We start from the raw sequence: 27334 nt of genomic DNA on the forward strand, positions 1-27334 counted from the left end.
TGTGTGAGTGAATGTGTGTGTGTGTGTGTGTGTGTGTGTGTGTGTGTGTGTGTGTGTGATGTAGCTGAATATGGAGACGTAGGCGAGTAAGGTGAGTGAGAGAATGAGTAAAGAGTGAGTGAATGTTGTAGAATAAGTGTGTGTGTGTCAAGGGGAGAGCACTGTGTGAAGGAGCTGCTGCTATGTAGAGGAGCTGTGGAAAGAGCTAGCTGTGCGTGTGTGTATTAGGGTGTGGGTGTGGGTGTGCAGAGGGAGCCGAGAAGAGAGGATGAGTAGTTAGGCAGGAGAGAGAACAAGAAAGATTTTCAAAGAGGATTTTTTTTAATGAAGTAAAAGAGAAAGTTACCATCAGAAAGCGTGTGTGTTTCCTTATTTTCCCCCTCAAATAGAAAAGGTCTAGCCCTCAGATAGGTAAGAATTTTTCCTAAGCCCTCGCCACCTTCGTGGATTTTTTTTTTTTCATACCCTGGTGGTGACTGGAGGGAGAACTCATGTGATTCTTAACCCTCAGAGTATAGACTGTGTGATGCTCTGAATAAAGTTGGTCACTGCCTGAGACTTTAGTCCGCCTCATGTTTAGGCTCTATTCTCCCAGGTCTAACTGCCTTTAGAGCGGTAAACTGAGGCAATGAAAGGAGTTGGAGAGGGGAGGGTGGGGTAGGAGTGATGCAGATAGAATGCTCATGTGTGAAGTTCTCCCAAAACTTTAAATTCTAAAAAGAGATAGAAAAGAACTCACGTGATTGTTGGGAGCCGTGCGGCCTGGTTTTGGACCAGTCTATGAGTGCTTGTCAATGGCCTCCAGCCGAGGCAAAGCCCACAGGGACAGTCTCTCGGCAAGGACCAGAGCACTTTGGGACAGCGCAGAACACAGCTGGGACCGCACAGCCTGCATCCTCCTTCTCTCTCATAATAATGATGGTTCTCCTGGCGGTTTCCAGTGTCACTTTGTCAGTCACGCATGGGACAGATGTGATCATTCCCGGAAACCCCTTTTTTCTCAAATATCTTTCCCTAAAATTCTCTGGGAGCTGACGCTTGTCAGGCTTCTTGTCTAGGAAGGCCAGCTGTCACTCCAGCCCCCTGGAGCTGTCCTGACTCAGTGCTGATAAGATCAAAGGCACATCATCCCTGTTTCTGTAAGTATGTTTGAACAAGACTGTTGTTCTTGAAGATAGGTGCCTATGTTTAAAACCTTTTAGTTTTGTAAGACAGGATGTACCTGGCTCAATATTTGGCCAAAATGATAAGTGTTGTTTTTGGTTTAAAAATGTTTTGATGTAAAAGTTGAGAAAAAACATATTTGACATATATGTTTTTGTCGGAGGTTAACACTGGAGGGTAGGAAAAGCATGTTTGTAAATATGAAAAAAACATGCTTGTTTTAGTAGTATAAATAAAGACAGTTCGAGGGCCACTTGTGTGAAATTCATCCAGTGGTCAGACACAACATTTATCTGCACCGGTGCCCCTTCCCTCTCCCAGGACCTGAACCTGACCTGCAGCCACAGCACATAATATCACAGTTAAAGCACTAAGTATACAGAACAAAGAACGTATATTGGAAGTCGCAAAGAGACCAAGTTGCGTATAAAAGCAGGCTATCAGAATAAAAACAAATTTCTGAACATACACTTCAAAGGGCAAGAAGCCTTGGAGTCATTTTAAACTCTGAAAGATAACAACTTCCAGCCCACACTATCATACCCAAGCTGTCTGTCATGACTGAAGGAGAAAGGAGGCCTTTCTGTGATTAAAAAAAAGACTAACGGCGCTCCTGACCAATAGGCCGGTCTACAGAAGATATCTAAGGACTCCTTCACAGCGGAGAGAGAGATAAACATCCACAAGACCAAAGGGAAGAATAGTCACAACAGAACAGAAACTAAGTAAGCAAGAGCAGAGGCTCCTAACACTACAGACCAACAAACTGACGGGACTAGTGCCTGCTTCTCATTCACAACTGAATCTTTATCTTTTTTTAATGGGGGGGGGGTGTTTTTTGTTTTTGTTTTTTTGGTTTTGGTTTTTGAGACAGGGTTTTTCTATGTAGCCCTGGCTGTCCTGAAACTCACTTTGTAGACCAGGCTAGCTTCAAACTCACAGAGATCCACCTGCCTCTGCCTCCTGAGTGCTAGGATTAAGGGCCACCATGTCCTGTTCCAGAGCAAATCTTAATTATCTTAATTCCACAATCAAAAGACACGGACTAGCAGACTGGATATTTAAAAAAAAAAAAAAAAAAAAAAGGATCTACATATTTTTGTTGCCTCCAAGAAATGTGCCTCACCATCAAGGACAGATACTAACTACCTTGGGGTGAAATAGCCCTCCCTATTCCAATAGGGTATGGCTATTCCAAGAAAATTAACCTAGGAAGCAAATGAGTGTTGCTGTTCTAATAGCTGACAAATACACTTCAAACCAAATCTATTCAGAAAAGACAAGGTCACTTCACACTGATTAAGGGAACAGCCAATTAGGAAGATGTCACTATTCCCCAAACACAAGTCACCCAATCATATAAAACAGATACCTCTAGAAACAAACACAGGTTAGCCCCAACGTCATAACCAGTACCTTCAGTACCCCACCCCCACCAACACACAGGCTACCCTGACAACAAATAAACACCCGAATTCAACAGCATCCTAGATCAAACAGACCTAACCAACATCTACACAGCTTCCCATCCAACACAGTCTTCTCAACATCCCACAGAACTTTCTCTAAAATACATCACTTAATAGGACACAAAGCAAGTCTTAACAGATACAGGGAAAGTGAAATAATCTCATGTATATTACCTGTCATCGTTGGATAAAACTAGAGCCAACAGCAAGAGAAACCACAGAGCACACACTAACTGAAGGAGACTGAACAACAACAGGAGGAGGTGGTCCTGGAGCTATGGCTCAGCTGATCTGAGCACTGACTGCGCTTTCAGAGCACCAAAGTTTGGTTCCCAGAACCCATGGGGGTGGCTCACCACCAACTCTAACTCCAGCTCCAAGAGATCCAATGGCCTCTTCTGACCTCTGACGACCCTTGTACCCACATATTCACATACCCATACAGAGACACACACATACAGACACAGCATAAAAATCTTATACATAACCCAAATTTTTAAATTACTAGACTAGAATAACATAAATATAATATACCCAAACCTATGACACATGAAGGCATTGTCAAGGTGGGGGTGGGGGCCGAGTAACCACCAGGAGTCAGTATTCTCCTTCCACCTTGTTGAGGCAGTTTCTCTTACTTACTCAAAACTTGAATGTACATCATTGTGTGTGTGTGTCTCTGTGTGTGTGTGTGCCAGAGGACAGCATGAGGGAGTCAGTTCTCTCTTTCCATCACTTGGGTGCAAAGACTGAACTCGGTACACAAACTGACAGCACCCTCTTTGCTCACCGGGCCACCTCACCGAGCCTTTCCTGTTTGTCTCTGTCTTGTGCTACAGGCCAGCTTAGCCTTCAAGCTTGGCCTGATTCCCTTTCTCAGCCTCCCATCTTGATGGGACAATGTCGAGATTACAGATGTGGACTACCACATCTAGCTTTTGATGAGGGTTTCAAGAATTGAACTCAGGTCGTTAGGTTCGCGTGCTAAGTGCATTTCCCTACCGAGCCATCTCCCTGTAACCATGAAATCAGTTCTAAGAGGGAACTGCACACCTACATTTTAAAAATTCAGAGACATCACAAATGATTTTAAAATTCACCTTAAGGTCTTGGAAAAACAAGAATAAGACGAACCTCAGATAACTGGGTGGAAAGTAAGTGAAAGAAACACACTTTGGCCCTGAAACTAGAGCCAAAGAAACATACCCTGACCCTGAAACAGAGCCAAAAAAAAAAAAAAAAAAAAAAACACTTTGGCCTAAAACCAGAACAAATGAAAGAAACAAACCCTGGCCCTGAAACCAGAACCAAAATGTTAAAAAGGGCCAGTGAAAGAAACACACTTTGGTGCTGAAACCTGAGCTAAAGAAACACACTCTGCCCCTGACCAATTTAGCATGAAAACCAACCAAACCCTGAGCAGGAAAACCAACCAATTCCTGAGCATGAAACCAGCCTATCTCTGTGCTTGTTCAAGCTCAGGGATTGAAATCTGACCAATTCCCACCCTGAAAATCTCTGCCCCTAAAAAGCCCTATATAAACCCTGTACCTGTTCAGTTGGGAGCTGCATTTTTCCACCCTGGACACTTCCCTCCCAATAAATCTCTTGAATGAGTTCTGGATGAAGACCTTCTTTCCTAGGAGTTGGCCAGGGTAGAGAAGTAACAATTTTCAACTGAGCAGGTTTTCTCTGCAGGGGTTTCTCCCTTAGCAGAGTGAAGCAGAAGAGTAACAACTTTTCCTAGAGCAGAGAAGCAACGCACATCTCTGCAGGGAAAGCCTCTTAGCAGAGTGGAGCAGAGGAGAGGGGCAGGATTGCTACGTTCCTGTGGGGAAACCATCCCCCAACCAGAACAGAGCTGTAGGTATGGCTTGGCTTTTCCAACATCCAGGATCCCTTTCCCTTCAGGACCATAACACTTACTGTACTTTGGTTTCTGCCCGATTGTGGATGTGGTGTGACCAGCCATTTCAAACTCCTGCCCTGAGACTTCTCTGCAATGACTGGACTTTTTATGTAACCTGGAATTGTAAGCCAAAGAAACATTTCACTCCCCTATGTCGTCCTTCTTCAGGATATTTTTATCAGAGCAACAGAAATGGAACCAGGACACAGCTCAGCGGGTAAAGGCACTTGCCGCCAAGCTTGACCACCTAAATTCAACACTTAGGACCAGCATGGCGGAAGAGCAGACCACAAGTTTGTCCTCTGGCCTCCACATGCACACTGTGGCACAGGCATGTGCACACACACACACACACACACACACACACACAAATATGAAATGGAAGGGGCACAGAAGTGAATAAACTGAAATGAAAAATATAAAGAATCCATGAAATGACAGGATCAACAAATCCTTACCAAAACCAACCAACACACTGAGAGAAACCCTGAATCAACAATATCAGAGACCAAAAGGAACCATTACAAGACACCAATGAAATTCCCATCACCAGCAAAACCTAAAAGAAATGGATAACTTTCTAGAAGTATACAACTAGCCAGTTACATGAAAAGGAGATAAATAATTTAAACAACTATGTAACAAGCATCAATACTGAAGCAGTAAAAATAATTGAAAACAACAACAAAAATCTCCCAACTAAAAAGAGTCCTCTGGTGGTTTGAAGAATGGGCCCCATAGGCTCACATATGTGAATGCTTAGTCAACAAGGAATGGAACTCTTTGAGAGGGCTGGAAGGATTAAGTATGTCCTTATTGGAGCAGGTGTGGTCTTGTTGGTGGAAGAGTGTCTGTCACTAGGGAGTGACAGGCCTAGGCTTGTGAATCAGGATGTAGCACTCTCAGCTACGGCTCCTGCATCTGCCTGCATGCCGCCATGCTCTCGGCCATTATGGTAATGACCTAAGCCTCCAAACTGTCAGCAAGGCCCAGTTAAGTGCTTTATTTTGTAAGAGTTGCTTTGGCCATGGTGTCTCTTCACAGCAAGAGAACAGTGACTAAGACAAGCTCAAACCCAGATCCCAGATAGATTCACTGCAAAATTCTACCAAACCTTTAGGAAAAACTCCCAACATTTCTCAAAGGATTCCATAAAACAACTTTTTAAAAATAAACCCAGTTTGCCCTACTACTAGCACCAAAGACACTACAAAGAAAAGAAAATTATAGACCTATCTCTCTCATGAACACAGACGTAAAAATTCTCAATACAACACTTGCAAGCCAGGCTCAGGGGTTAAGAACATATACTGTTCTTCTAGAGGACCTGGGTTTGATTCCTAGCACCAACATGGCTGCTCACATCCATCTCCAAGTCCAGTTCCAGGGGACCCTCCACCCTCTTCGGGCCTCCCTGAGCAACAGCACGCACTGGCTTACATGCAGGCAAAGCAGTGTGTTGACAAAACATCCATGTTTGTTCCGGCACTGTGCACAACAGCTAAGTTACAGAACTAACCCAGGAGTTCAACGACAGTAGAATAAAGGACATGTGCGTTATGTACACAATGGTTTTGTTTGTTCATTTGTCTAATCATAAAGAATGCAGTTATGCTGTCTACAGGAAAATGGATACTACTGGAAGTATTTGTCTTAAGGGACGTAAGCCAGTCTCAGCGAGACAAATACATGTTTTCCCTCATCTGTGGTTCCTTGGTTTATATAGGTACTTAAAATGACATATACAGACGGCATGAGAGTAGAGGGAACACTGTCTAGAGAAACAAAGGGAATAACAGATCGGAGAGAAGAAGAAAGGCAAGAGGGCATATAAGAGGGAGAATATGCTCCATGGGCATTGTACACTTGTATAATTTGCTTGTGCAAGAAAGTACCATATACAATGAAAACTTTTAAAAAGGAGGGAGCTGATTATTCTGAAAGATTTTAAGATATTTAATAGGGGGGTAGGGATACTGAACATTAAATTAGACAGCTTTGTAAGTTACCATAGAGTTGGTATTTTACATTGAGTGCAATGAAAAGCCATTAGAAGCTTTTATGCCAGAGAGTGACACGACCTGACACACTTTTAAAAAATCACGAGGGCGCAGGGAAGACAGTTCAGTCAGAAAGCTTGCCAGTTACTTGTTGTACAAGCAGGAGGCCTTGAATTCCACCCACAGTAGCAACTGCGGCCAACAATGGCCTGAAATCCCAGAGCTGGGGAGACAGAGACAGAGATGGAACCTTGGGCTCCCGGGTCCACCAGCCTAATGTGTGATCGCCAGGTCCCTAGTGCGCTCGTGCGTGCTCACAATCATAGGGTGGAGAGCGGGAGTATTTTAAAATATTGTATCGAGACATAAAGTTTGGAGGGAGAAGATCGGTTAGGAGACCTTTGCAGGCAAGAGATAACTGTGACTTGTACAAGAAGTGGAGCTGTAGTGGACACAATCAAGATACCGTTCATGGGTAAAGATCTGGATAACTTATGCAGGGAGCAAGGCTAAGCAGAGCAGCTTCGCTCCACAACTAGTTTCCTGCGGTAAACAAAACTGGAGAAAAGAACAACCAACGAACAAGCTCTGCTCCGAACTATAAGAACGGCTTTTATTGATTGCATGCTTACTACGTGCAACTCTGTTGGGAAACTTACAGAAAATGTTTCCATTAAAAATTCCCAACACCGGGCTGGAGAGATGGCTCAGCCGTTAAAGGCTAGGCTCACAACCAACCAAAAATTCCCAACACCGCCAGTGAACGTTTTGCCTTAAGTTTTGTCGAAAACAGGCTCAGAAGTGGGGTGGGGGTGTCTCACCGCTACGAAGCGCTGGAAGCCGAATCTGAACTTAAGTCGGTCTCCGCGGCGGCTTCTCTCTAAGGTACCAGGCCTCTTTTCTACGGACTCGAGACTATTGGTTAACAAGGTTGGACTGGGCGATCCTACCCCTAGGCAAGGCGCCCCCACATACACACGTCGGCCCCGAGCAGCTGCAACGCCCACCCGACCGTGGCTGCAACCTCGGCAATCGCGCGCGCGTCCCGTGCGCACACTACGCAGTTTCCAGACCTGGTAAGTAACCGAGTTAGGACCTCTGGCCAGCAATTGGTCAGGCTCAGAAAGGCGTCCCGCGATTGGCTGGACCCTCGGGGTTCCCCTCGCGGCGCGCCCCTCTCCGCCTCTAAGTTTCTTCCCCCGCGTCGCAGGCACTTCCGGGCGGCGCGCGCCTCTGACGTCTCCGCCCCCCATTGGCCGGCGGCGGCGGCTGCGGTCCCGTGCGCTGACTGGCTGCCCGCGCCGCCTCGGAGGTGAAGTGTACCGCGCCGATTGGCTGCGGGGCGGCGGCCGCGTGTGATGTCCCCGGCGGCGATTGGCCCACGCCTGGCTGCTCGCCGGCTCCGGGGCTCCCGGGAAGTGGCAGCCGAAGAGGAGGGGGCGCGCTAGCTGTCTCGGTGGCCGGGGCCAAGAGAGACCCGGCCTTTGAGGCGGCCTCTCCGGGCCGGAAGGGCTGGTCGCGCGGACGCAGCGGCGCGGGAGGCTGAGAGTGCGGGAACCGGGCGACACCATGGCCCCGCAGAACCTGAGCACCTTCTGCCTGTTGCTGCTGTACCTCATCGGGGCTGTGATGGCCGGGTGAGGCAGGGGCTCCGCGCGGCGCGGGGCCCGCGGGGCGGCCTCTGCTGAGAAGGGGGGGACGCGGGTGGCATCGAGGAATCCGGGCAGTGAGGGAGCCGCACTGCCCGGCCGAGGGACGGAGGAGGGCTAGTGCGGGCCAGGCTGGCCCTTGCGGAGCCAGGTTTCCCCAGAAGAGTCCCGGGAGTTGGTTGCAGAGCCACATTACTACGTGGGGCATTGGGGGGAGTTCGGTGGCTGTGAGCAGAAGTAGGGTCGCGGGACTCGGGGGAAGGAAGGTAGTGAGTGCCGAGCTGGGGTTGAGGCTACAACCACGTCTTTGCCCCGCGCGGGACTCGAGGTAACCACCCAGCTTGCAGCAAGCCTCAGAGGGTCTGACACTAAAGTGGGTGGGCCGTGGTGCCAAGTCAGATGCACGGAAGGAGGCCAAGCTCAGACCGAAGGACACTGGCTTGAGGGAGCAACAACCCTCTTTAGAGAGCTTTCGTCCTTCCCACCTTCTCGGGCTAGCGAGCCTGACCTGTCAACTTGCCTCACTGTCTCTCTCCATGGTTCCTCCTTGAGCTGGGTTAGGTATGACTCGGAAGAGCAGTTCACTAACAGGTAATAAAAAACTGGGATTCTAGCCTCACGCCACTCCTGTGAATCACACAGGCCTGAAGGAACTTTATCAATGTTCTGAAACCGGGGGAGAAACATTGTGCCTCCGTCCAGGGAAAAAGAGCAGACTCTGAGGTTCTCCCAGCATTTAAAAACACACGACCCTAGAGTTCTGATGACTCAGGATGTGGTATAGAAGACTTGTGTTTAGAGTGCCTGCATCCTTAATCCCAGCTTTTGGCGGGTGAAAACAGGTGGATCAGAATTCAAGGTCATCTTCAGCTACAGAGTGAGTTCCAGGCTTGCCTGGCCTACATCTCACCCTATCTCAAGTAAATAAGGAAGCACAAAAAATAATAAAAACACACCCCAGACTAGTAGGTGTCAGATTCTGATAATGTGTAGGTTGTTGCATTACCTCAAATAGCTTTTAAAGTTATTTTCTTTATGTTTTTTACTCTTTGCATATATGCCTAAATTTTGTCATTTTTTTCTTGTGAAATACTTTATAAATTTTTAAAAGTTAACATCTCTTACATATGCTTTATTGTTTTCCCTTAGTTTGGCTAAGCTGTGAGTACCCAAAGTATTTAAGAAAACATCAGCATAAAATTTTGGAGTTGGGAGTTGAGGAACTCAGTATGTAGCTAAGGGCAACCTTGAACTCCTTCATCATCCTTCAGCCTCCACTTCCCACGTGCTAAAATTGCAGGCATGAGTGACATTCCTGGCAAATTCTAATATTTTTTGATATTATAGCTTTAAACTTTAGTGGCTCATAAAGTAGCCTCTGGGGAGTATGTTGACACTGAGCTATACTGGCCATTTTCCGGGGCTGTCATTTAACCTTTTACCTCTTTAAAAAAAAACTTTTACTTATTTCTCTGACAATTTCACACACACAATGTAATCATACCTACCTAATCTCACACACACACACACTCACTCACACACACACACACACCCTGGGCACACCCCAACATGCCCCCCCCCCCCCCCCCCCCCCCGCCATCGTGTGACTGACTGAGTCCAGTTAGTTGGTGCTGCCTGCTGGAACGGTGGTGACTAATGGTGTTGGCTTGCTCTCTGTGAAAGTCTTATTCAGGTAGCCATAACTTGCGTGAATTCATGAGTGCCATTTCCAGAAGGTGGGCTTTGACAAGACTCCTCCCCTTCCCCTGCTTTTACATTCTGTCTGCCCCACCTCCCAGTGTTCCCTGAACCTTGGGGACTTGGGGAGAGGCGGGGAAGGTTAAACAGATGTTCCATTTAAGACTGCGCACTCAGCAGTCCATTACCTATTTATTCTCCACGCTTTGACCAATTATGTTGATGCATTAACACTGCCACCTATGGAAAGAAGCCTCTGGGACCAAAGCTGAGAGCCTGTGGATCTATAGATAGGACCTAAATATTTATAAGATATATTATTAATTATATTATAGGTATAACCTAAAAACCACATGTCTATTTAGCAAAACAACGGTAATAGTCTCTTCTTGCCCCAGGGCCTATAACCTCCCTAGCCATAGGCTTTCCAACAGCTTTACCCTACCAGATATGAATTCCCTTCTGTGTAGCAGGCCTCAAATCCAATCAGAAAGCAGTAGGTTAACCCCATAATCTTCACATCACTATTGTACCTGATGTGGGTACATCTTGCCTTTTTGGTCAGTATTAGTAAGTTTTCTCCTCACACAGCCAAATAACCTTCTGGTGTCATGAAAGCTGGCCAGGAGGGAGGAAGTTTTCATGTCGTATCCAGCCTGATTTCTCTATGTCCTGTAACCAAAGTGTGTGTGTCACCAAAAGTAGGGGCTTCCATCTTGGGCATCTAATTGGGCATCTAGTGAGCAATGGCAATAGTCTCTTGTTTGGGGGGCCTCTCTGACTCATAACTCATAGGGAAGTTTCTCACACCCGTCACTGAGACTTTTCACTTCATGATCCATGCCTTCTAAGCGAAACATTGTCCACATGCAGGGTACCTATGTTCAGAATCCTCCATCTGTCTGTCTCTAAGATTTGATTTTTAAGTACATGTACATGCATGAACATGTAAGTACAGGTGCCCACGGAAGCAAGAAAAGGGTGTTGAATTCCTCAGACCTGGAGTTAAAGGTGGCTGTAAATCACCTATCAGGGATGCTGAAAACTGAACTCAACTCCTCTGTAAGAGTAGTACACACTTTAAGATCATGGTGGGGAGGGGGGTAATATGTTTTTTGACTTAGCTAACAAAGCAGTGGCTTTCCATGGTTTGTTTTTGTTAACATCCTTAGTTTTGTTTGCCCCATCCCCCTCCAGAAGCATATTCTTAAGAATATTACTTAAGTAAGCCTCACTCTCTATATAGTTAGCCTTTTCATTGTTATTAAATAGCTGATTCCTTTCTCATGAGATGTCAAGTCTTTACAGATGAGGTAGAGACTTCCTGTGTGTTATAAGTTTTAAAAATGATAAAGTTGAGCTGAGCCTGGTGGCACATGTTTTTTTCCCAGCACTCGGGAGGCAGAATCAGACAGATCTTTGTGAGTTCGAGGCCAGCCTGCTCTACAGAGTGAGTTCCAGGACAGCCAGGCCTACAGGAAGACCTAGTCTCGAAAACAGTTATATAGTTGAGCTGGACATGGCTTATATGCCTGTAAACTTGGCATTGGGAGGTAGAGGCAGGAGGATCAGGAGTTCAAGACAGCCTTCAGATACATAGTGAGTTCAAACCCTGTCTATAAAAACCAACCCCAAACACTGACCGAATGATTAAAATAACTAAATTACTTTTCAAGCATTGTGACTAAGAGTATAAGCTAATCGCAGCCTCCTGAAAGCCTGGGTTATAAGTGTATGCCATCATGAATTCAGGGCTTCATGAATTAGAGGCAAGCACTCTAGTGACTGAGCCACATGCCAGGCCATAAAATACATTTTTTAAGATTCTGTCTTACGTCTTGGTTCCCCAGTTCATTTTGCCCATATATTTTAAGATTACAATCCACACTATGTTAGTGTCCATTGTGTGACTTTTCTAGCCTATTATTGAGATAATGTTTCCAGAATAAATTCTAGTAGCTAAAATTCTGGCAAAAAAAAAAAAAATAGATGCTGTGAGCACTTGTATGCCTTCAGCTCATTCAGGGAGTATTTACTGGTTCTTTGGTGAGCTGGATATGGCCCTTCCCTGCAATGTCTTTTATAGTCTTACTCTAGCTTTCCATTAACACTTCCTACAGAGAACCCTTTTATGGCTGATTCCATTGTACTCCCAGGAAATGTTCTCTACTTTATGTCCCAATTCATATTATATGCGTATTCTCAACTACCAGGATATAGTGTGTGAACTTTAGAGGCTGTCTGACATAAAGACTTGATCTCAGCAAATTAGTGTAGTTACTAGCAATGAATGTATGAAATATATATTTTCCAGCAAAACACACTATGATCCTTACATACAGATGAGTGTTATTCTTCCTTCAGAGTTATTATTTAGACTTTGCTTAGCCTTTTATTTTAACTCCTTAAGTCAGTCCATCTGACTTAATGTTCCCAAAGTGCTACTGTTTGGACTTTTATATGACATAATCTTTGTGGATAAAGATAACTCTCTCTTGATATTATTTGACCTTTGGAAACAGTCTCTGAGGTGGGGCTGGAGAGATGGCTCAGCAGTTGAGGGCACTTGCTGCTCCTACAGAGGACCCCAGCGCCCACATGGTGGTTCACAGGCACCTGTAACTCCAGATCCAGGCGATCTAGCTTTTCTCAACTCCCAGGGTACCTGCACCCACACGTGAACACACAGAGATGTTCATAATTAAAAATAAAATAAATTCTTTAAAAACAATCATTTGGAGCCATTGTAGGGAATAGAGAGAGAATTAATTGGGTTGTTTGGTTTTTAGCTGGAAGTAACATGGAGCCATAAAACACACAAATAGTTTCTCTGCTGAAGGTAATTCTAAAAGAAGGATGTCACCAGTGCTTTGCCTGTTTTCGAGCTGCCTCAAATCATAGCCTCTCATTACCATTACTTCAGTGTCTGAGACTACAAAGTCTAGCATATTCCTTTCTTATTCATTCTTTTTGTGTATGTGCACATATCACATATACCATCATCTTTATATTCACATGCTTCTATAAGTAGACCGTACTGTAAAGGGAGAAAAAATACTTTCCACTTTTAAAAATGTAAGACACCCTGGGCCTGGAAAGATAATTGAGTGATTAAGAGCTGTTCTGTTCTTACAGAGGACTGGGTTTCAGTTCCCAGCACCCACATCAGGCAGCCCACAACTGTGAAGGTTCTGCACTCTGCCATCACCTCCATGTGGTACACATATAGACAGACAGGTACACACACATACACGTAATTTTTAATGTAATAAAGAGCTAGAGAGATGGCTCAGACAAACATATAAATTTAAAAACAAACAAACAATGTGATTCATCCACCCCACCCCCAGGGAAGAGCTATTGACAGTTAATGGTTGCCGGGTGAGGGGAGTCATTTTTCTTTATGGATGCAGCCTCTGGTAGGTGCCCAGGCTCCAGTAAATACTCCCTGCCCACACTTATGTGAGTCTCCCTGACTAAACTCAGTGGGCCACAAGCAAACAAAAAAATAAGATATGTGAAAGTAGAAAAGGGGGGCTTATTGGGAAGAAGGAAGGTTTCGGTGTGAGTGAGGGGTGTGAGAGATGATAAGGAAGTCGGGTGGGAATGACCAGAGAACATTGTATACACACATAAAGTTGTCAAAGAATAAACAAGTAACTTTTAAACGTAATACAGAGCTCTCTAGTGACGTCTTGTCTGCCCGTCCTCTCAGGCGAGATTTCTATAAGATCTTGGGGGTGCCTCGAAGTGCCTCCATAAAGGACATTAAGAAGGCCTACAGGAAACTGGCCCTGCAGCTTCATCCTGACCGGAACCCTGATGACCCCCAAGCCCAGGAGAAATTCCAGGATCTGGGTGCTGCTTATGAGGTGAGTCATGAAAACAAAAATAAGAACAGAACCCGTGGATAGGGGAAAGACCAGAATGCAGAGAGGCCTCCCTCAGGTCATTTCTGTGTGAAAACAGGTAGGACATAAAAGTGAAAATAGTATGTGCTCCCAGATTGTAGTCATTATCTACAGATTCCATTTCCTGCCTTTTTAGAGGTTTGTTTTTATGTATTTGTATATGTTTGTGTGTACGTATGCCAGGTATGTGTGAGGGCCCATAGAGGCTGGAAGAGGTATCAGATCTCCTGGACCTGGAGTTACAGGTGATTGTGAGCTGCCCAATGTGGGTACTGGGAACTAAACTCCGGTCCTCTGCAAGGACATCAAATGTTTTTAATGGCTGAACCATCTTGTCAGCCCCTCTGACAGAAATTCTTAACCTGGGCCCATGTGTAAATTTGAGAGGGTTGGTGACCCCTAAAATGACACATAATGTTTTGTTTCTTGTGAGACACACACTTCACATTTTGTACTGTCTCCCAGGAATAGTATTATTATTTGCTAGGAACCCAGTGCTCAAAAATACTTCCTAGGAAAGCTGGATTTACACCTTTTTTTTTTCTGCAATAAGGTCTCGCTATGTAGCTCAGGCTGTCCTGGAACTATGTAAACCAGGCTGGCCTCACCACACCTGGCTTCGTGCTACTCTTGATAATGAATCTGCGGTGTTCTTTATCCATGACCTGAGCAGGCCGTACATATCTATCTCACTTGTGAAATTGAAGTTTATTTGACCCTAACAACCTTTGTGGTATTACTGCAGATTTCCCTTTTTCTTTGTATCATTCATACCTGTTTGCCTTTCCCCCAGGTAAATTAGTGAGCACAAATCAGAATGTTAATACAGTTCAAAGACTCATTAACAAACAAAGGGTTCTTTTTTTTTCCCTCTGCTGATTACCATTAGCATTTTAGCTAGTTAAGAGTCTGAATATTAGTTGACTAATCAAGTACTCCCCCCAACCCCCTTACTTAAAATAGGCTGAGTATAGTGAAAAGCACCTGTGATGACTCTAGCTACCTAAAAACTGAGCTAAATGTATCGCTTGAGCTCAGGTGTTAAGCCCAGCCTGAGCAATACAGTGAGCAGTTTACAGTGTCCAAGGAGATTTAAAGCTCTTTAATTTTCAAATGTACATAAGTGTTTATATGCTTCAGGTTTCTAAAATGAAAGACCTTTTTTATATTTTGTTTTCAACCTTTATTTTTATTATTTGTACATGTGTATGTGCGTATGAGTACAGAAGATGCCCACAGAGGCCAGAGGCGTCAGATAACCCTGGAGCCGTGGTGACGGTTGTGAGCCACCCAGCATGGCTGCTAAGAATCAAACGTGGGTCCTCTGCAAAAGCAGCATGTGCTCTTAACCATAAGCCATCTATCTCTTCAGCACCCCCTCTTTTTTTCTTTTTTTAATTAATAAGCTTTTAAAAAAATTATGTGGGTGGATTTATTGCCTGCTTGTCTGTAGGTACACTTTGTGAATGCCTGTTGCCTGTGGAAATCAGAAGAGGGCATTGAATCCCCTGGAACTGGAGTTACATATGGCTATGACCCACCATGTGGGTGCTAGGAACCAAATCCAGGCCCTCTACAGGAGCAAAAGATGCTATTAACTGCTGAGCCATCTTTCCAGCCCTTTTTAAAATTAACATACAAAGTAATGGATTTGATTGTGGGAATTTCATATATTTATACTTAGTTTTCATCAATCCCCTATATACATTTTTTTTCTTGCATGTTAAAGGCAAATTTTTATATGCTTAGAAAGCAATTTTTTTCTTACATCCTTTGGATCATACAAATATTAAGCAAAGTTCTCTCAGGCAGTGAAATTGACTCTAAGGAACATAGAGTAGTGTTCATTAATATTTTCTCAACAATATATTTCTCAACAAATAATATTTCTTGACCTGAAGATGTCACAAACTTACACACACACTTTAAAGCAGACAGCATTCTTCTACAAATGGATTTCTATGCATACCAAGGCATGAAAATATAGCTATGGATTTTAACTTCAGGGCCCATGATTCAGTTCTCTTGGCATGTCAATCTTCTAATATGCAGTGTACGTTGCAGGGTGGGGTAGTGTTTTTAAGACATAGTGCATCTGTCACTCATGATAATCTGTCATGGTTATATTCTAGTTTACAGTTTATCAACATAGTATAGCACAGAGCTTACAGAATAAGCCTTGGAATTAAATTGCCTAGAAAATTAGCCTGAGCAGTCCATCTCCCCTCTTTCCTGATACCTTCTCGACCTTCACAGTCACATTTCTTTTTTTTTTTTTTTTTTTTTTGGTTTTTCGAGACAGGGTTTCTCTGTATAGCTTTGCGCCTTTCCTGGAGCTCACTTGGTAGCCCAGGCTGGCCTCGAACTCACAGAGATCCACCTGGCTCTGCCTCCCGAGTGCTGGGATTAAAGGCGTGCGCCACCAACGCCCGGCTCACATTTCTTAAATACCATTTTTAAAGTACTAAATCAGATTTGCTAACTAGTGGTCAAAAGCATGAACTGAGCAATGTAGACTAGACAGTGCACCAAAGAATTCCGTCTGTTGAAACAGCTTACCAGACGTGGTGCTACATGTCTGCAGTCCAACTCAAGGGACTAAGTCAGGTTGAGCATGAGTTTGAGGCCAGCCTGGGCTACATTTGGAAGTCTAGGCCAGCCTGAGACACATAGCAAGACCTTATCTCAAAACTCCAAAACAGACAAAAGATAACGACTTTAAATATGCCGTAGTAGCATACATAATGAAAATTACACTCACTGGAAAGATTTAGGAACTCCAGGTCAGAGTGGAAAGCAGCCGTAAACATGAATATACCTTAGCTGATGTACAGAGTATAACCCTTTCCCCACTGGCCTTTATCCCCAGGTTCTGTCAGATAGTGAAAAACGAAAACAGTATGACACTTATGGTGAAGAAGGCTTGAAAGATGGCCACCAGAGCTCCCATGGGGACATTTTTTCACAGTAAGTTATTTGCCCATTTGCAAAGTATTACACTCTGAGACTGGACCACTTAGGCACTAAATGAATTATTCTTGGAAGCAGAGGGCAGAGTTGCCTCTGTCTCATCCTGTGGACAACAGAGGGGTGGCTATGACAGTCCTCATCAGAGAAGGAATTCATAGGGTCTCTTGATCTTCTATTGCACTTGGCTTTCTGGGAATTCAGGATACCTGGAATGCTAACAAATACTTCTCCTCACTGAACCCCTCCTTGTTGACATTTGAATCTCCTTATGTCATGATGTTTTATACTAGGAGGTCTAATCCAAGTTCAGCTCTATAATTATAAATAGAAAAATGTTTGAGTCTGCACTCGCATGGAGTGAGGTTCATTTCTTCAGATTCTGTGACCCTGCCCCTCAAGTAAGAATAGTTACAGATGGTAGCTTGTCTGTTGAGCCTGTCAGGGAAGCGCCTCTTCCCCCTGACCACTGAAGTGACGCTGGGGATGTCAGAAAGAGAAGCTCCCCTCTCCAACTCAGTCCTTCCTCTTCAGCTGAAGGCTTAGGAGAGCACGCACCAGAACAACTCAAAAACACTGTTTTATCCAACTCCAAGTAGTTCTTCTTACCTCCAGGCACTGATTTTTACCTTGTACGGGCCAGGACTTCCTGTGGAGGCTTTGCCTTTCAACTTTAAACTAGTGCCCAAGGCTTTTGTACAGAGTGGTAGCTTCTTTGTCAAGGTTAATCTCTTAAGAGCACGTGTAGTGGACACATGCAATCTGCAAAATGTTCCGGATTACCCTTAACGAATTCCTTAAATTAGCCCAGGTATAGTGTGCACACCTTTAATCCCAGGCAGAGGCAGGTGCATCTCTGAGTTTGAGGCCAGCCTGGTCTGCAAAGAGAATTCCAGAACATCCAGGGCTACACAGTGAAATCCTGTCTTGAAAAAGAAAAGAAAAGAAAAGAAATCCTTAAATTAACCAGAAAGTTCAAATTGCACAGGATTTTATATATTAACCCTTTTTTTCAGTAAGTCTGTCACGTCTGGATTTTCCTCAGTATTGAATGGATTATTTCATTGAGTCCAACATTGAATCCACTGACATACTGTGTGTTCCTATATTGCTCTTATGTATGGATTATATTGTATTAAGAGTAAGTGTTTTTTATAGCAGGAGGCAACCTAATATTATGTAAATTAAAATTTTTATGATATTTGACTCCGGCATATTAAAAATGTCTGTTTTATATAGTGTGCTGGTAGGAAGCAGTATTTTATTAATGTGAAGAAAATAAATAATTGTGAGACATAGGATTTGAGTTCTTTGTGCTGACGAATTTGCTGTGTATCTACAGCTTCTTTGGAGATTTTGGCTTCATGTTTGGAGGAACCCCTCGTCAGCAGGACAGAAATATTCCAAGAGGAAGTGACATCATCGTAGATCTAGAAGTCACTTTAGAAGAAGTCTACGCGGGAAACTTTGTGGAAGTAAGTTCCCACAACACACCTACTCAGACTGACGTGCAGAACTTGTACTTTTGACCGAAAGTCAGAGATTTTAGTGTGTTTTCTGTCTTTTAGAGGACAAGAGGTAGTGACTGACACACAGTTATCATCCTTAATTCGTAATGGTCACAAACTGAACTCACTATCTAGCCCAAGAACTCAGCGACACAGTACCATGCTTTACCTGCCTGTGTGCTGCTTCCGTATCCCATCCCCTGCCCCACTGCAGGGATAACTTTACCGTTGCTCTTCTGGTCTGTTACACACACAAGAACCTCTCCAGTGTGTTTCTGTTGTCTGTGAGTCTGTGAAAATGGCATGCCATCCATTTCTAGACAGACTTTTGTCACCATGAGTCGTTTGCTTACAGCTGCAGGCTCTGAACACAATCTCATTGTGACCATCAATAGGAGGCTTTGGTTGGGTTTGGTTTTTAACTCCCTGAGCCCTCTACGTGGACATTCCTGTAGTACATAGTCTAGTTACACATAAGCAAGGACGTCTCTTACATAGATAAGTGTAAGAGTAGACTGGGCTGTGTTAGCACATGTTCATGCTTTACAGGAAAATGCCATAGTGTGTTTGAGATTGTGTCAGCACTCAGCATGCCATGGCAGTGCATGAGGCTTCATAGATATTTGCTCCCCCGCCCTCCAGTTCTGGAGCTGTGGGACTTGAACCTAAGGCTTCCCACATGCTAGGCAGGTACCCTACCTGTATGGGATATTCCCTGCTCCCTTTCTAATCTTTGGAATTATTAGAATGGGTCTGGCATGTTATCTCCTTGTGGTCTGTGTGTCTTAGTTACCAGCTAGGACAAGCATCCCTTCGTGGCCCTGTCCGTTCCTCCTGTGAAGTGACCCTTTGCATATGCCCTGCTTTCTCTTTCTCTTGTTGATTTGTAAGATCGCTTCATTTTTGTACTGTCTTTGTTAGCTGTAGTACAGATACATCTACCCATTTATAATAGAACTTGTCTTTATACGATACTTAAGATTTATTTTAATTAATACAAGTGTTCATTTTAATGTGAAAAAATCTGATCTGTAATTGTTAATTTTTGAGTCTTCTATTTTAAAAATCTACTCTAAAACGTGAAAGCTGTCCTTTATTCTCTGTTAAAGTTTGCCATCTTCATCCTGAGGTTGTCTCCTTTGAAGTTTGGAATGGACTTTGCAGCTGGACTGCATACTTTGAAACCCTGTCATTTACTTAACCATGGTGCTGCTCTTTCCTCACTGTGCGTGAGAAGACAAGCTACTGTAGACTGTGGGATGGGATGAGTGTGCGCATGTCTGGAGGGGTCTGCGGCACTGCTAGGGGGTTCTCCAGACATGTGTCCCCTCGCTACATGAGCACAGTGCCGTGCAATTACACAGACACAAGAGTGCGGGGCTTTTTTTTCAAGTTTATTTTATTTTCAGTTTGGTGTATGTCTGTGTGGAGCCATGTGCACACAAGTGTAGGTGTTCAGGGCATCAGATGTAGATGCTGGAAATCAAACTCTACAGAAACAATATGTGCTTTTAACTGCTGAACCATCTCTCCAGCCCCAAAATAGGTTCCTTTTGGTTTTGTTTTTTTGGGACAAAGTATCACACAGTCCATACTGGCCACAAGGTCACAAACTCCCTATGTAGTTAAGGAGATATAGATATATAAATCCTATAGATATACATATATATTATGTATATGTTTATATATATGATTGATGTTTGAAAACAGCTACATAGAGATGATTGTCGTCTCTTATATGTTGGTGTCTGAATGGTGATAGCACTGGGGATTAGCCTTAGACTAGGTTGCCTAAAACAGAAAACGGTGGTTTGGGGAGATTAATCGTAGAACTGGATGGTAGCCACACAGCAGTGTTTGAACACTGTGATTGTTCTGTAGGGGGGTATGTTTTACACAACTCAGATTTCTTAATAACATAGTAATCCCATGAGCTGCTTTCATTCAGTGGCCCTGGGTGTGCCTTGGAAATGCTGGTGTTTTACCTTGTTTTGGAGTCTCTTCTTATTACCCTCTCTCTACTCCTACAGCTTTGAGTTGAGATTGGAGTCGTTAAATATATGTTTGCTTCGTTCTTGTGCTGGGTTTCATTTGTACCCCCAGAGTTCTGTGAACTTCCAGATTCTGTGAGGAATAGCTGGCCGAGAAGGCATGTGTGCAGAGCACTGCTCCACTGAGGAAACTAAAGGCTGTTTCATGCATTCTTAGGTAGTTAGAAACAAGCCTGTAGCCAGGCAGGCTCCTGGCAAACGGAAATGCAACTGTCGGCAGGAGATGCGAACCACACAGCTGGGACCGGGGCGCTTCCAGATGACCCAGGAGGTGGTGTGTGACGAGTGCCCCAATGTCAAGTAAGTGAGGGGCCCGCTGTGGGTCTCCTCCAAACACGTGAGTGTTCTGACTGTCTCCACCTGGCTGTCCCCTCCCTCGCCACGTTCTATCAAGAGAGAGCAGTGCAGTGCATGTCTCCAAGCTCCGAGGCAGCACCTTTCATGTCTGAGCTACCTGTGGCAGAGTTTGCTTCCCTCCAGCTCTGACTGAGAGCAACCCTGATGTCTGTGTGACGCAGACTCTGCTCTGAGTGCTGGCATCTGGGAGCCCTAAACAGGCCCAGAGAGCTTTGGCCAACAGCACAGTGCGGCTGTCCAAGAAAAGGCTCCCAGCACAGTGATAAAGCTGATTACATCTGGGGCTTCGATAATATTTTCTTTTCCCTTTGTAATTCCATCTGTCTCAGATTAGTGAATGAAGAACGGACACTAGAAGTAGAAATAGAGCCCGGCGTGAGAGATGGCATGGAGTACCCCTTTATTGGAGAAGGTGAGACGCTGGTGTTTATTATCTTAACTCACTTCTGCCTTATCTCATATCTTAATGGCTACCTGGAATGTGTGAGGAGGGAGACACTGCCTTCCCAGACAGACTCGACAGAGGACTGCCTGAGGCAGTGGATTTAAAAATCACTCAAGTGCCACATAAATACATGTTGGGTTTGCGTAACTTCTGGTCTTTGAACTGTTCCGACTAGGTGAGCCTCATGTGGACGGAGAACCCGGAGACTTACGATTCCGAATCAAAGTTGTCAAGTAGGTATCCACTGGGAGAGGCGCCTCTCCCCCTGCTTCTCCCCTGAGTGATTATGAGACAATGTGTCTACACTTTTTCTTCTGTTTTATGCGTCCTGTACCATAAGTAATGATTTCTAACTCTGCAACAGTCCTGAAGACAGGAGGGGAGGGCTGGCCTTGAGCCCCAGTTGTTTCCTTAGGACTTAAAAAGTCAAAAGATGCTGGAAGAAAGACTTGGTAAGAATTGAAAGAGAGCTGGGCATTGGTAGACTACTTGCCTAGCATGGGCAGAGCCCTGGTTTGGTCCTGGCACTGTATAAACCAGGCTGGGTGGCACATTCCTTTAATCCAGTGTTCAGTGGTAGAGAGGCAGATCAGGATTTCTAGGTCCTCCAGCCTGGGGCACACGAGATCTTGTCTCAAAACCAGAGACGAAAGGAGCTGTAAATGAGAGGCATTCGGCAGTCGGAAATCGAGGGGTGCAGCAGCTGTTTTCCGTAAAAGGCCCTGCAGTCACATTACTGTTCAGTGGTCCCTTCTTAAACAGGCTTGTGCCCAGGATTCAGGCTTTCTTGTTTATTATTGTCTCATTAACTACTTGGAAACCAGTGATAGGTCTGTGTTTAAGGCTTGACTAAAACATTGTTTCCACTGGGTTCCCAGCCAAGCATTGTCTTTCTTTTCTATAACCTAATGGTTGATGGTTTTCCTCACCTTCATGTACTTCTGCTGATTGTACACTCCTTAGAAGTTGAGTTCATATGACTTCCACAACTCTATCATCTCAGCCACTGCCCTATGCAAAGGCATGTCAAATGTTGACTGTGTGCATCTTTTTGTAAGATTTTTCAAGCACTTTTTACCTTTTTCCGCTTCAGGCACCGTATATTTGAGAGGAGAGGGGATGATTTGTACACAAATGTGACAATCTCACTAGTTGAGGCTCTGGTTGGCTTTGAAATGGACATCACTCACTTGGATGGTCACAAGGTAAACACGCCAGCCTTCCAGCTTTGTGGTCATGGGGTGGGTTTAGGTTATCTGGAACCAGAGGCTCCTTTCTGGTCCTCTGCCGCTGTCCCCTGGCCCTGCTACTGACCAGTCAGCAGCAGCGTCTGTGTTTCTGTCTCTCTGTGCCTGCTGAGCTGTGACATTAGCTTGTCGCCAGTGCTCACTAGAAGTTGTGTGACGGACTGAGGATGTGCCTGTCCCTCTCCACTTGGTTCCGTTCTGCGTTCCAGGTACATATTTCCCGGGATAAGATTACCAGGCCAGGAGCCAAGCTCTGGAAGAAAGGGGAAGGGCTCCCCAACTTTGACAACAACAACATCAAGGGCTCTTTGATAATCACTTTTGATGTGGATTTTCCAAAAGAACAGCTGACAGAGGACGCAAAAGAAGGTAGTGTGTGTGTGTGTGTGTGTGTGTGTGTGTGTGTGTGTGTGTGTGTGTGTGTGTACACATATGCATGTGGGTTGAATATATGAAAGCAGAATAGCAACACCCTCTGGAGGCATGAGACATGGCCTTGCTCTGTAAAGGCTCTAAGAAAGCCTGCTGTCACTGTTCACTAAAGGCTGTGTACGGAGGGAGTAATAAGGAAGGGAGACAGTCACTTAGGTGAAAAAGGAAGCTGAGATAGATATAGGAGAATTGGAGGCTGGGGGTGAGCTGCTCTGTGCTACCTGAAAGCTGCACCTGCTGTGAGTGTAAAGGGCGAAACTGACGGAAGAGCGGGAGAGAAGGAGCTGAAGATTAGCTGGAGGGATTTCGTCCCCTTGTTTTGCATGTTCTCCTTTCCTGGAGCTTCAGGAGGTTGGGGGATGGCCCTTGACAAACAAGTGCTCGTGTGTGTGTGTGTGTGTGTGTGTGTGTGTGTGTGTGTGTGTGTGTGTGTGTGTGTGTGTGTGTGTATGTTTTGAGATGTGCACATGTGAAGTTGGAAACGGGGGGTTGTCATCCAGCCGTGTGGCCTCTCCATGACACCTGTGCAGACCCTGGGGAAGTCACGTTGTTGTTGACTCGTCACTCACTCATCCTTCTGCAGGTGTCAAGCATCTGCTCAAGCAAGGATCCGTGCAGAAGGTGTACAACGGACTGCAGGGCTATTAGGAGTGAAAGAAATCGGACTTTGGTTGAAATAGGTGGATCAGCGGTATTTATTATCTGCAGGGGGTTTGTGTGTGTTTCATTATTTTCAATATGCAAGTTCGGCTTTTTTTTTTTTTTCCCTGATGATCGTCATGTCATGAATAAGAGGTTTGAGAATCTGTCTATTGCATTCAGACAAGAATGGCCGGCAGAAGGTTAACTAATACCTCTCCCTCTGGGGATATAATGTCTGGTGCTGCTGCCCGAGGTCCAAGGAGAAACCTCTCAGGATGCCAGAGCACAGGAAACCAGATGAGGGGTTAGAGATAATTGTTAGCTATTTCAAAATGCAAACTGGAGAAGTCTGTTTTTAAATACATCTTGTTGTTATTTTTTCCTGGACTCCTGTTTTTTTTTCCTGTGAGTGGATGGGTGTTCTTCCCATCAAGCAAGATGGACACACAGCATATGACCCCAGGCCCCACTGAACACACGGTATCTGTCTCATAGCAACGAGCTGGAAGAAACCTAATAGATCAGAGACTGAGCTACACGAATTCAAGTCACACAAAGACCTACTGTCTGAGAGAACACAGTTTCTCGTTTTCTTCGATAATAATAAAATCTGATATGAGCATTTTACTGTTTAGAAACTACTTTTGTCTATCCATCCCGGTTGGCCTTATGACCAGAAACCTATTAGTTTAGGAACTAAGATGGCTGGCTCTAGAAAATAAATATTAGAACCGCAAGTGTTTTTTCTTCTAGTGGTACCCGATTCAGATGCTACCAGGCTTGAGCGTACTTGACTTGTGAATCTCCCCCATTTCTCCAGGACTTAGGACTTCTTGCCGCATCTGCTCTGTTTCAGGGCAGTGGAGCGGTTGCTGTTGCAGTGTGTGGGAGCTGCTTTTGAACCACAGTGTAGTTCACCTCACTGCCCTCAGCTGTGCAGCAGCCGTTGCTATGTGAGACGCTCAGAAACCCAGCAGACCACAGAGACATGCATGGACAGTCTGGCTTTCTGTACATCGTACACACATGCTCTGGTTCACATTTGTAAGCACATATTCAGGTCAGTGGGCTTTCACAGTCTATACACGCATTTATACACCATGCACGTTCGGTAGGGTGTCTACTTTTTCTGTCAAAGGCTGCCTATGGTAGCCCAGGAGAACCCTGGTCGTGTTTATACTTGCAAGTGTACTGTTTCCAGGAGTCAGTCCACCCAGAGCTGAGGTACTGGTTTCAGCCAGAAGATCCCACCCAGCTCTTGCTCTCACTGTGAAGAAATGTCACTGGGGTCTTTGTCACTTTTTATTCATTGCCTAGACTTGTGATTTAGGGAGTTCCTTCCATCATTGGGCTCCGAGCTTTAGGTCACTTTAAGTGCATTGGAAAGGTTTATGTCAGAGGTCTGTAGACTTTGTTAAACTACAGTGATATGTCATGTGGGAATGGTGGAAAAGATCGTAATGCCAGGCTCCAAAAGCATTGTGGTCTCTGAGACAGCAAGCTCCCACCTGTAATGAAGATACCCATCTGCTCAAGATTGCAGGGGATCTCCAGGCCTAGGAGATTGTAGTAGCTGAAGGGACTCTAGCTGGCCCAAGCCTGACAACCACGGCTCTGGCCTTGCTCTTCTCCCCCATTCCCTCTGCCTTGTTAAAAAGCTGTTAGATTACATTCTTAAGGCTAGCTCCCAAGGTCTCTTCCCTTATTTGGCCACTTCCTCCTCCTGAAGCTAATACAAGGTCCAGCTGTCAAAGTACTGAAGTCCAGCGATCAAAAGCCTCCTTTGGCTCACCTAATTAACATGCCTTTTAATTAAAGTTTAATTAAAGTTAAACACCTCATCCTAACATGGGGTTTCTGTTATATCTTTATAAACCGCCATTTTCCTATGGACCACGTCTGTCTCCTCTTTATCCAGAGGCGATCCTTTGTGCCTCTGGAATAAATACCCCTTCCCTCTCCCTTGTTCCTTTTCCCTTCTCCCTCTTCCTCTATCTCCTGTCTTTGTCCCTTATTCCTGCCCTCTGTCCCCCTGGGGCAAATACATTTCCTTTGTGCTGAGAACTTGGTCTTGGGGGTCCTGAGCCGAGACCCATCCTTTCAATAGTCAACATGGAAATTTCCTTCACTAGAAATTTCCATGTGCTTCTGTGGGAGATCTTTCCTGTGGAGACCAACACGTCTACTCACCCCAGAAAGAGAACAGTCCAAAATAATGATTGCACCAAAAGTCCAGCTTGGTGAACCCCTGAGTTCTTACTGGTGGTGTTAAGGGATGTGGGTAAGGAGGTACGGCAGCAGGGGTGACCCAAAAAGCCAGCTGCATAACCAGAAGCCCGTCCCAGCACCGGCGACAGTTCAGGAGAGCTGCAACCCCAGGCCTGCGCAGCCTGCAGACAGCTTGACCGGATGGTTTGAGGAGGAAGAACCCTGAGGCTGTCCGCCTCTCACCCCAGCCAGCAGCTGTTCACTCCTCAGGCGGGGAGAGGAGCTTGCAAGTTTCCACTTCTCCCGACACCTGCCTTTTGTTTATCTCGAGCCCTGGGTTCTGGAGGAGGGACCAGGGAGAGAAGCTGCTGTACAGCAGGCCACAGTTTATGAACAGTGCAAGCTTGTTCTGTTCATTGACATGGGCAAAAAGGCCTGTTAAGGGCCTACCATAGGCTAGGCTGTGTTCCAAGTGGTTTATATGGATAGACTTGGCTTTAAATCGGAAGATGGCTTTAAATTGGGAGATGGCTTTAAATTGGGAGAGAATTTGAATCTAGGCAATTTGCTCCTGAAAATGTACTTAGTACAGTGGCTATGTGAGTACAGGAATATTGTTAGAAAACAGGTGGTAGAGGCCGGAGAGTCAGCTCAGTGGATAAAGGCACCACCAAGCCCACAACCTGAATTCAATCCCTGGGTCCCATATGGTGGACGGCGAGAACAGACTTCTGCAGGTGGTTTTCTGACCTCCACATGAGCACTGTGTTGCATGTGTGCATACACACAGAAGATAAATAAACAATCATAAATCCAGAACAGGGAATGCACGCCAGGTAACGATGGTGGGAGAAGAACTGCTGTCTTGAGATCTGCAAGGAAAAATGGCATTTGAGGGAGCTCTAGAATGCAGAATGGATACCGAGCCTGGAAACAGATTACCTTGGATGCTGGAAGGCAGCTAACCCCTGTGAACCTTGTTACCTGTACAATGAAGGGAAAGAAGGGTGAGCTGTTTGTTTTGTTTTTGTTTTTTGAGACAGGGTTTCTCTGTGTAGCCCTGGCTGTCCTGGAACTCTGTAGACCAGGCTGGCCTTGAACTCACAGAGATCCACCTGTCTCTGCCTCCTGAGTGCTGGGATTAAAGCCACCACTGCCGGGCAGAAGTATGAGTTTTTAACGAGCTTCGATGCATTCCTCAGCATGTGGTTTGGCTACTCAGACACTTCTTCCCTGCTCCTCAGTTGTTGGCTACGCTGTGAGATTCCTAATGTAGGTGGGTGTGAGTGCTCAGAAGCATGGAGATAGCTCAGTGGGTAAAAAAGCCTTGCTGCACAGACCCCATGACCTGAGTTCCACCTCCGGAGCCCACCAAAAGCCCACCTCCACAGCCAGCTGCTGTGGCTTGTCTCTCGTATTCACACACGCCTACCGCAAGGTGGGAGGCGAGACCGGAGAATCATCCAGGGAAGGCTGCAGCTCAGCTACCCTGGAAAACGAAGCAGGACAGAACAAGATGGAAGGAGAGTGGACTTTCAAAAGTTGCCCTCTGGCCTCAAGACCTGTGCCATGGCACACGCAGGTGTACAGAGAGAGAGAGAGAGAGAGAGAGAGAGAGAGAGAGAGAGAGAGAGAGAGAGAGAGAGAGAGAGAGAGAGAGAGAGAGAGACCATAAAG

General features: G+C 45.2%; 2 protein-coding genes across 5 annotated transcripts in view; one reads left to right on the forward strand and one right to left on the reverse strand.

Moving 5' to 3' along the window:
* Tbccd1 (TBCC domain containing 1) overlaps positions 1 to 7770 on the reverse strand; it is a 51352-nt gene extending 43582 nt beyond the window's left edge. The window contains exon 1 of one of the 4 annotated variants that reach the window (XM_006985054.4): positions 7364 to 7770. The gene's annotated coding sequence lies outside the window, so the exon portion shown is untranslated. The remainder of the gene's footprint in view (positions 1 to 7363) is intronic. The other 3 variants (XM_042259087.2, XM_076548621.1, XM_016003625.3) reach the window with 3 other exon arrangements.
* Positions 7771 to 7800: 30 nt separating this feature from the next.
* On the forward strand, positions 7801 to 24071 carry Dnajb11 (DnaJ heat shock protein family (Hsp40) member B11). Its single transcript, XM_006985053.4, has 10 exons — positions 7801 to 8179; positions 13605 to 13761; positions 16670 to 16767; positions 18110 to 18242; positions 20484 to 20626; positions 21013 to 21095; positions 21304 to 21361; positions 22222 to 22333; positions 22585 to 22744; positions 23391 to 24071. The coding sequence occupies exons 1-10, from the start codon at positions 8112 to 8114 to the stop codon at positions 23453 to 23455; spliced, it is 1077 nt and encodes a 358-aa protein (XP_006985115.1). The 5' UTR covers positions 7801 to 8111; the 3' UTR covers positions 23456 to 24071.
* The last annotated feature ends 3263 nt before the right edge of the window (positions 24072 to 27334 follow it).

Source organism: Peromyscus maniculatus, chromosome 12 (genome assembly GCF_049852395.1).
Source record: "Peromyscus maniculatus bairdii isolate BWxNUB_F1_BW_parent chromosome 12, HU_Pman_BW_mat_3.1, whole genome shotgun sequence".
NCBI lineage: Eukaryota > Metazoa > Chordata > Mammalia > Rodentia > Cricetidae > Peromyscus > Peromyscus maniculatus.

What these genes read in the sequence shown, in the direction of transcription:
- Dnajb11 (XM_006985053.4), top strand. Translation starts at nt 8,112, where the DNA reads ATGGCCCCGCAGAACCTGAGCACCTTCTGCCTGTTGCTGCTGTACCTC. An exon ending in ATCTGGGTGCTGCTTATGAG is followed by an intron (nt 13,762 to 16,669) that starts GTGAGTCATGAA and finishes CTTTATCCCCAG; the next exon opens with GTTCTGTCAGATAGTGAAAA. An exon ending in ACGCGGGAAACTTTGTGGAA is followed by an intron (nt 18,243 to 20,483) that starts GTAAGTTCCCAC and finishes ATGCATTCTTAG; the next exon opens with GTAGTTAGAAACAAGCCTGT.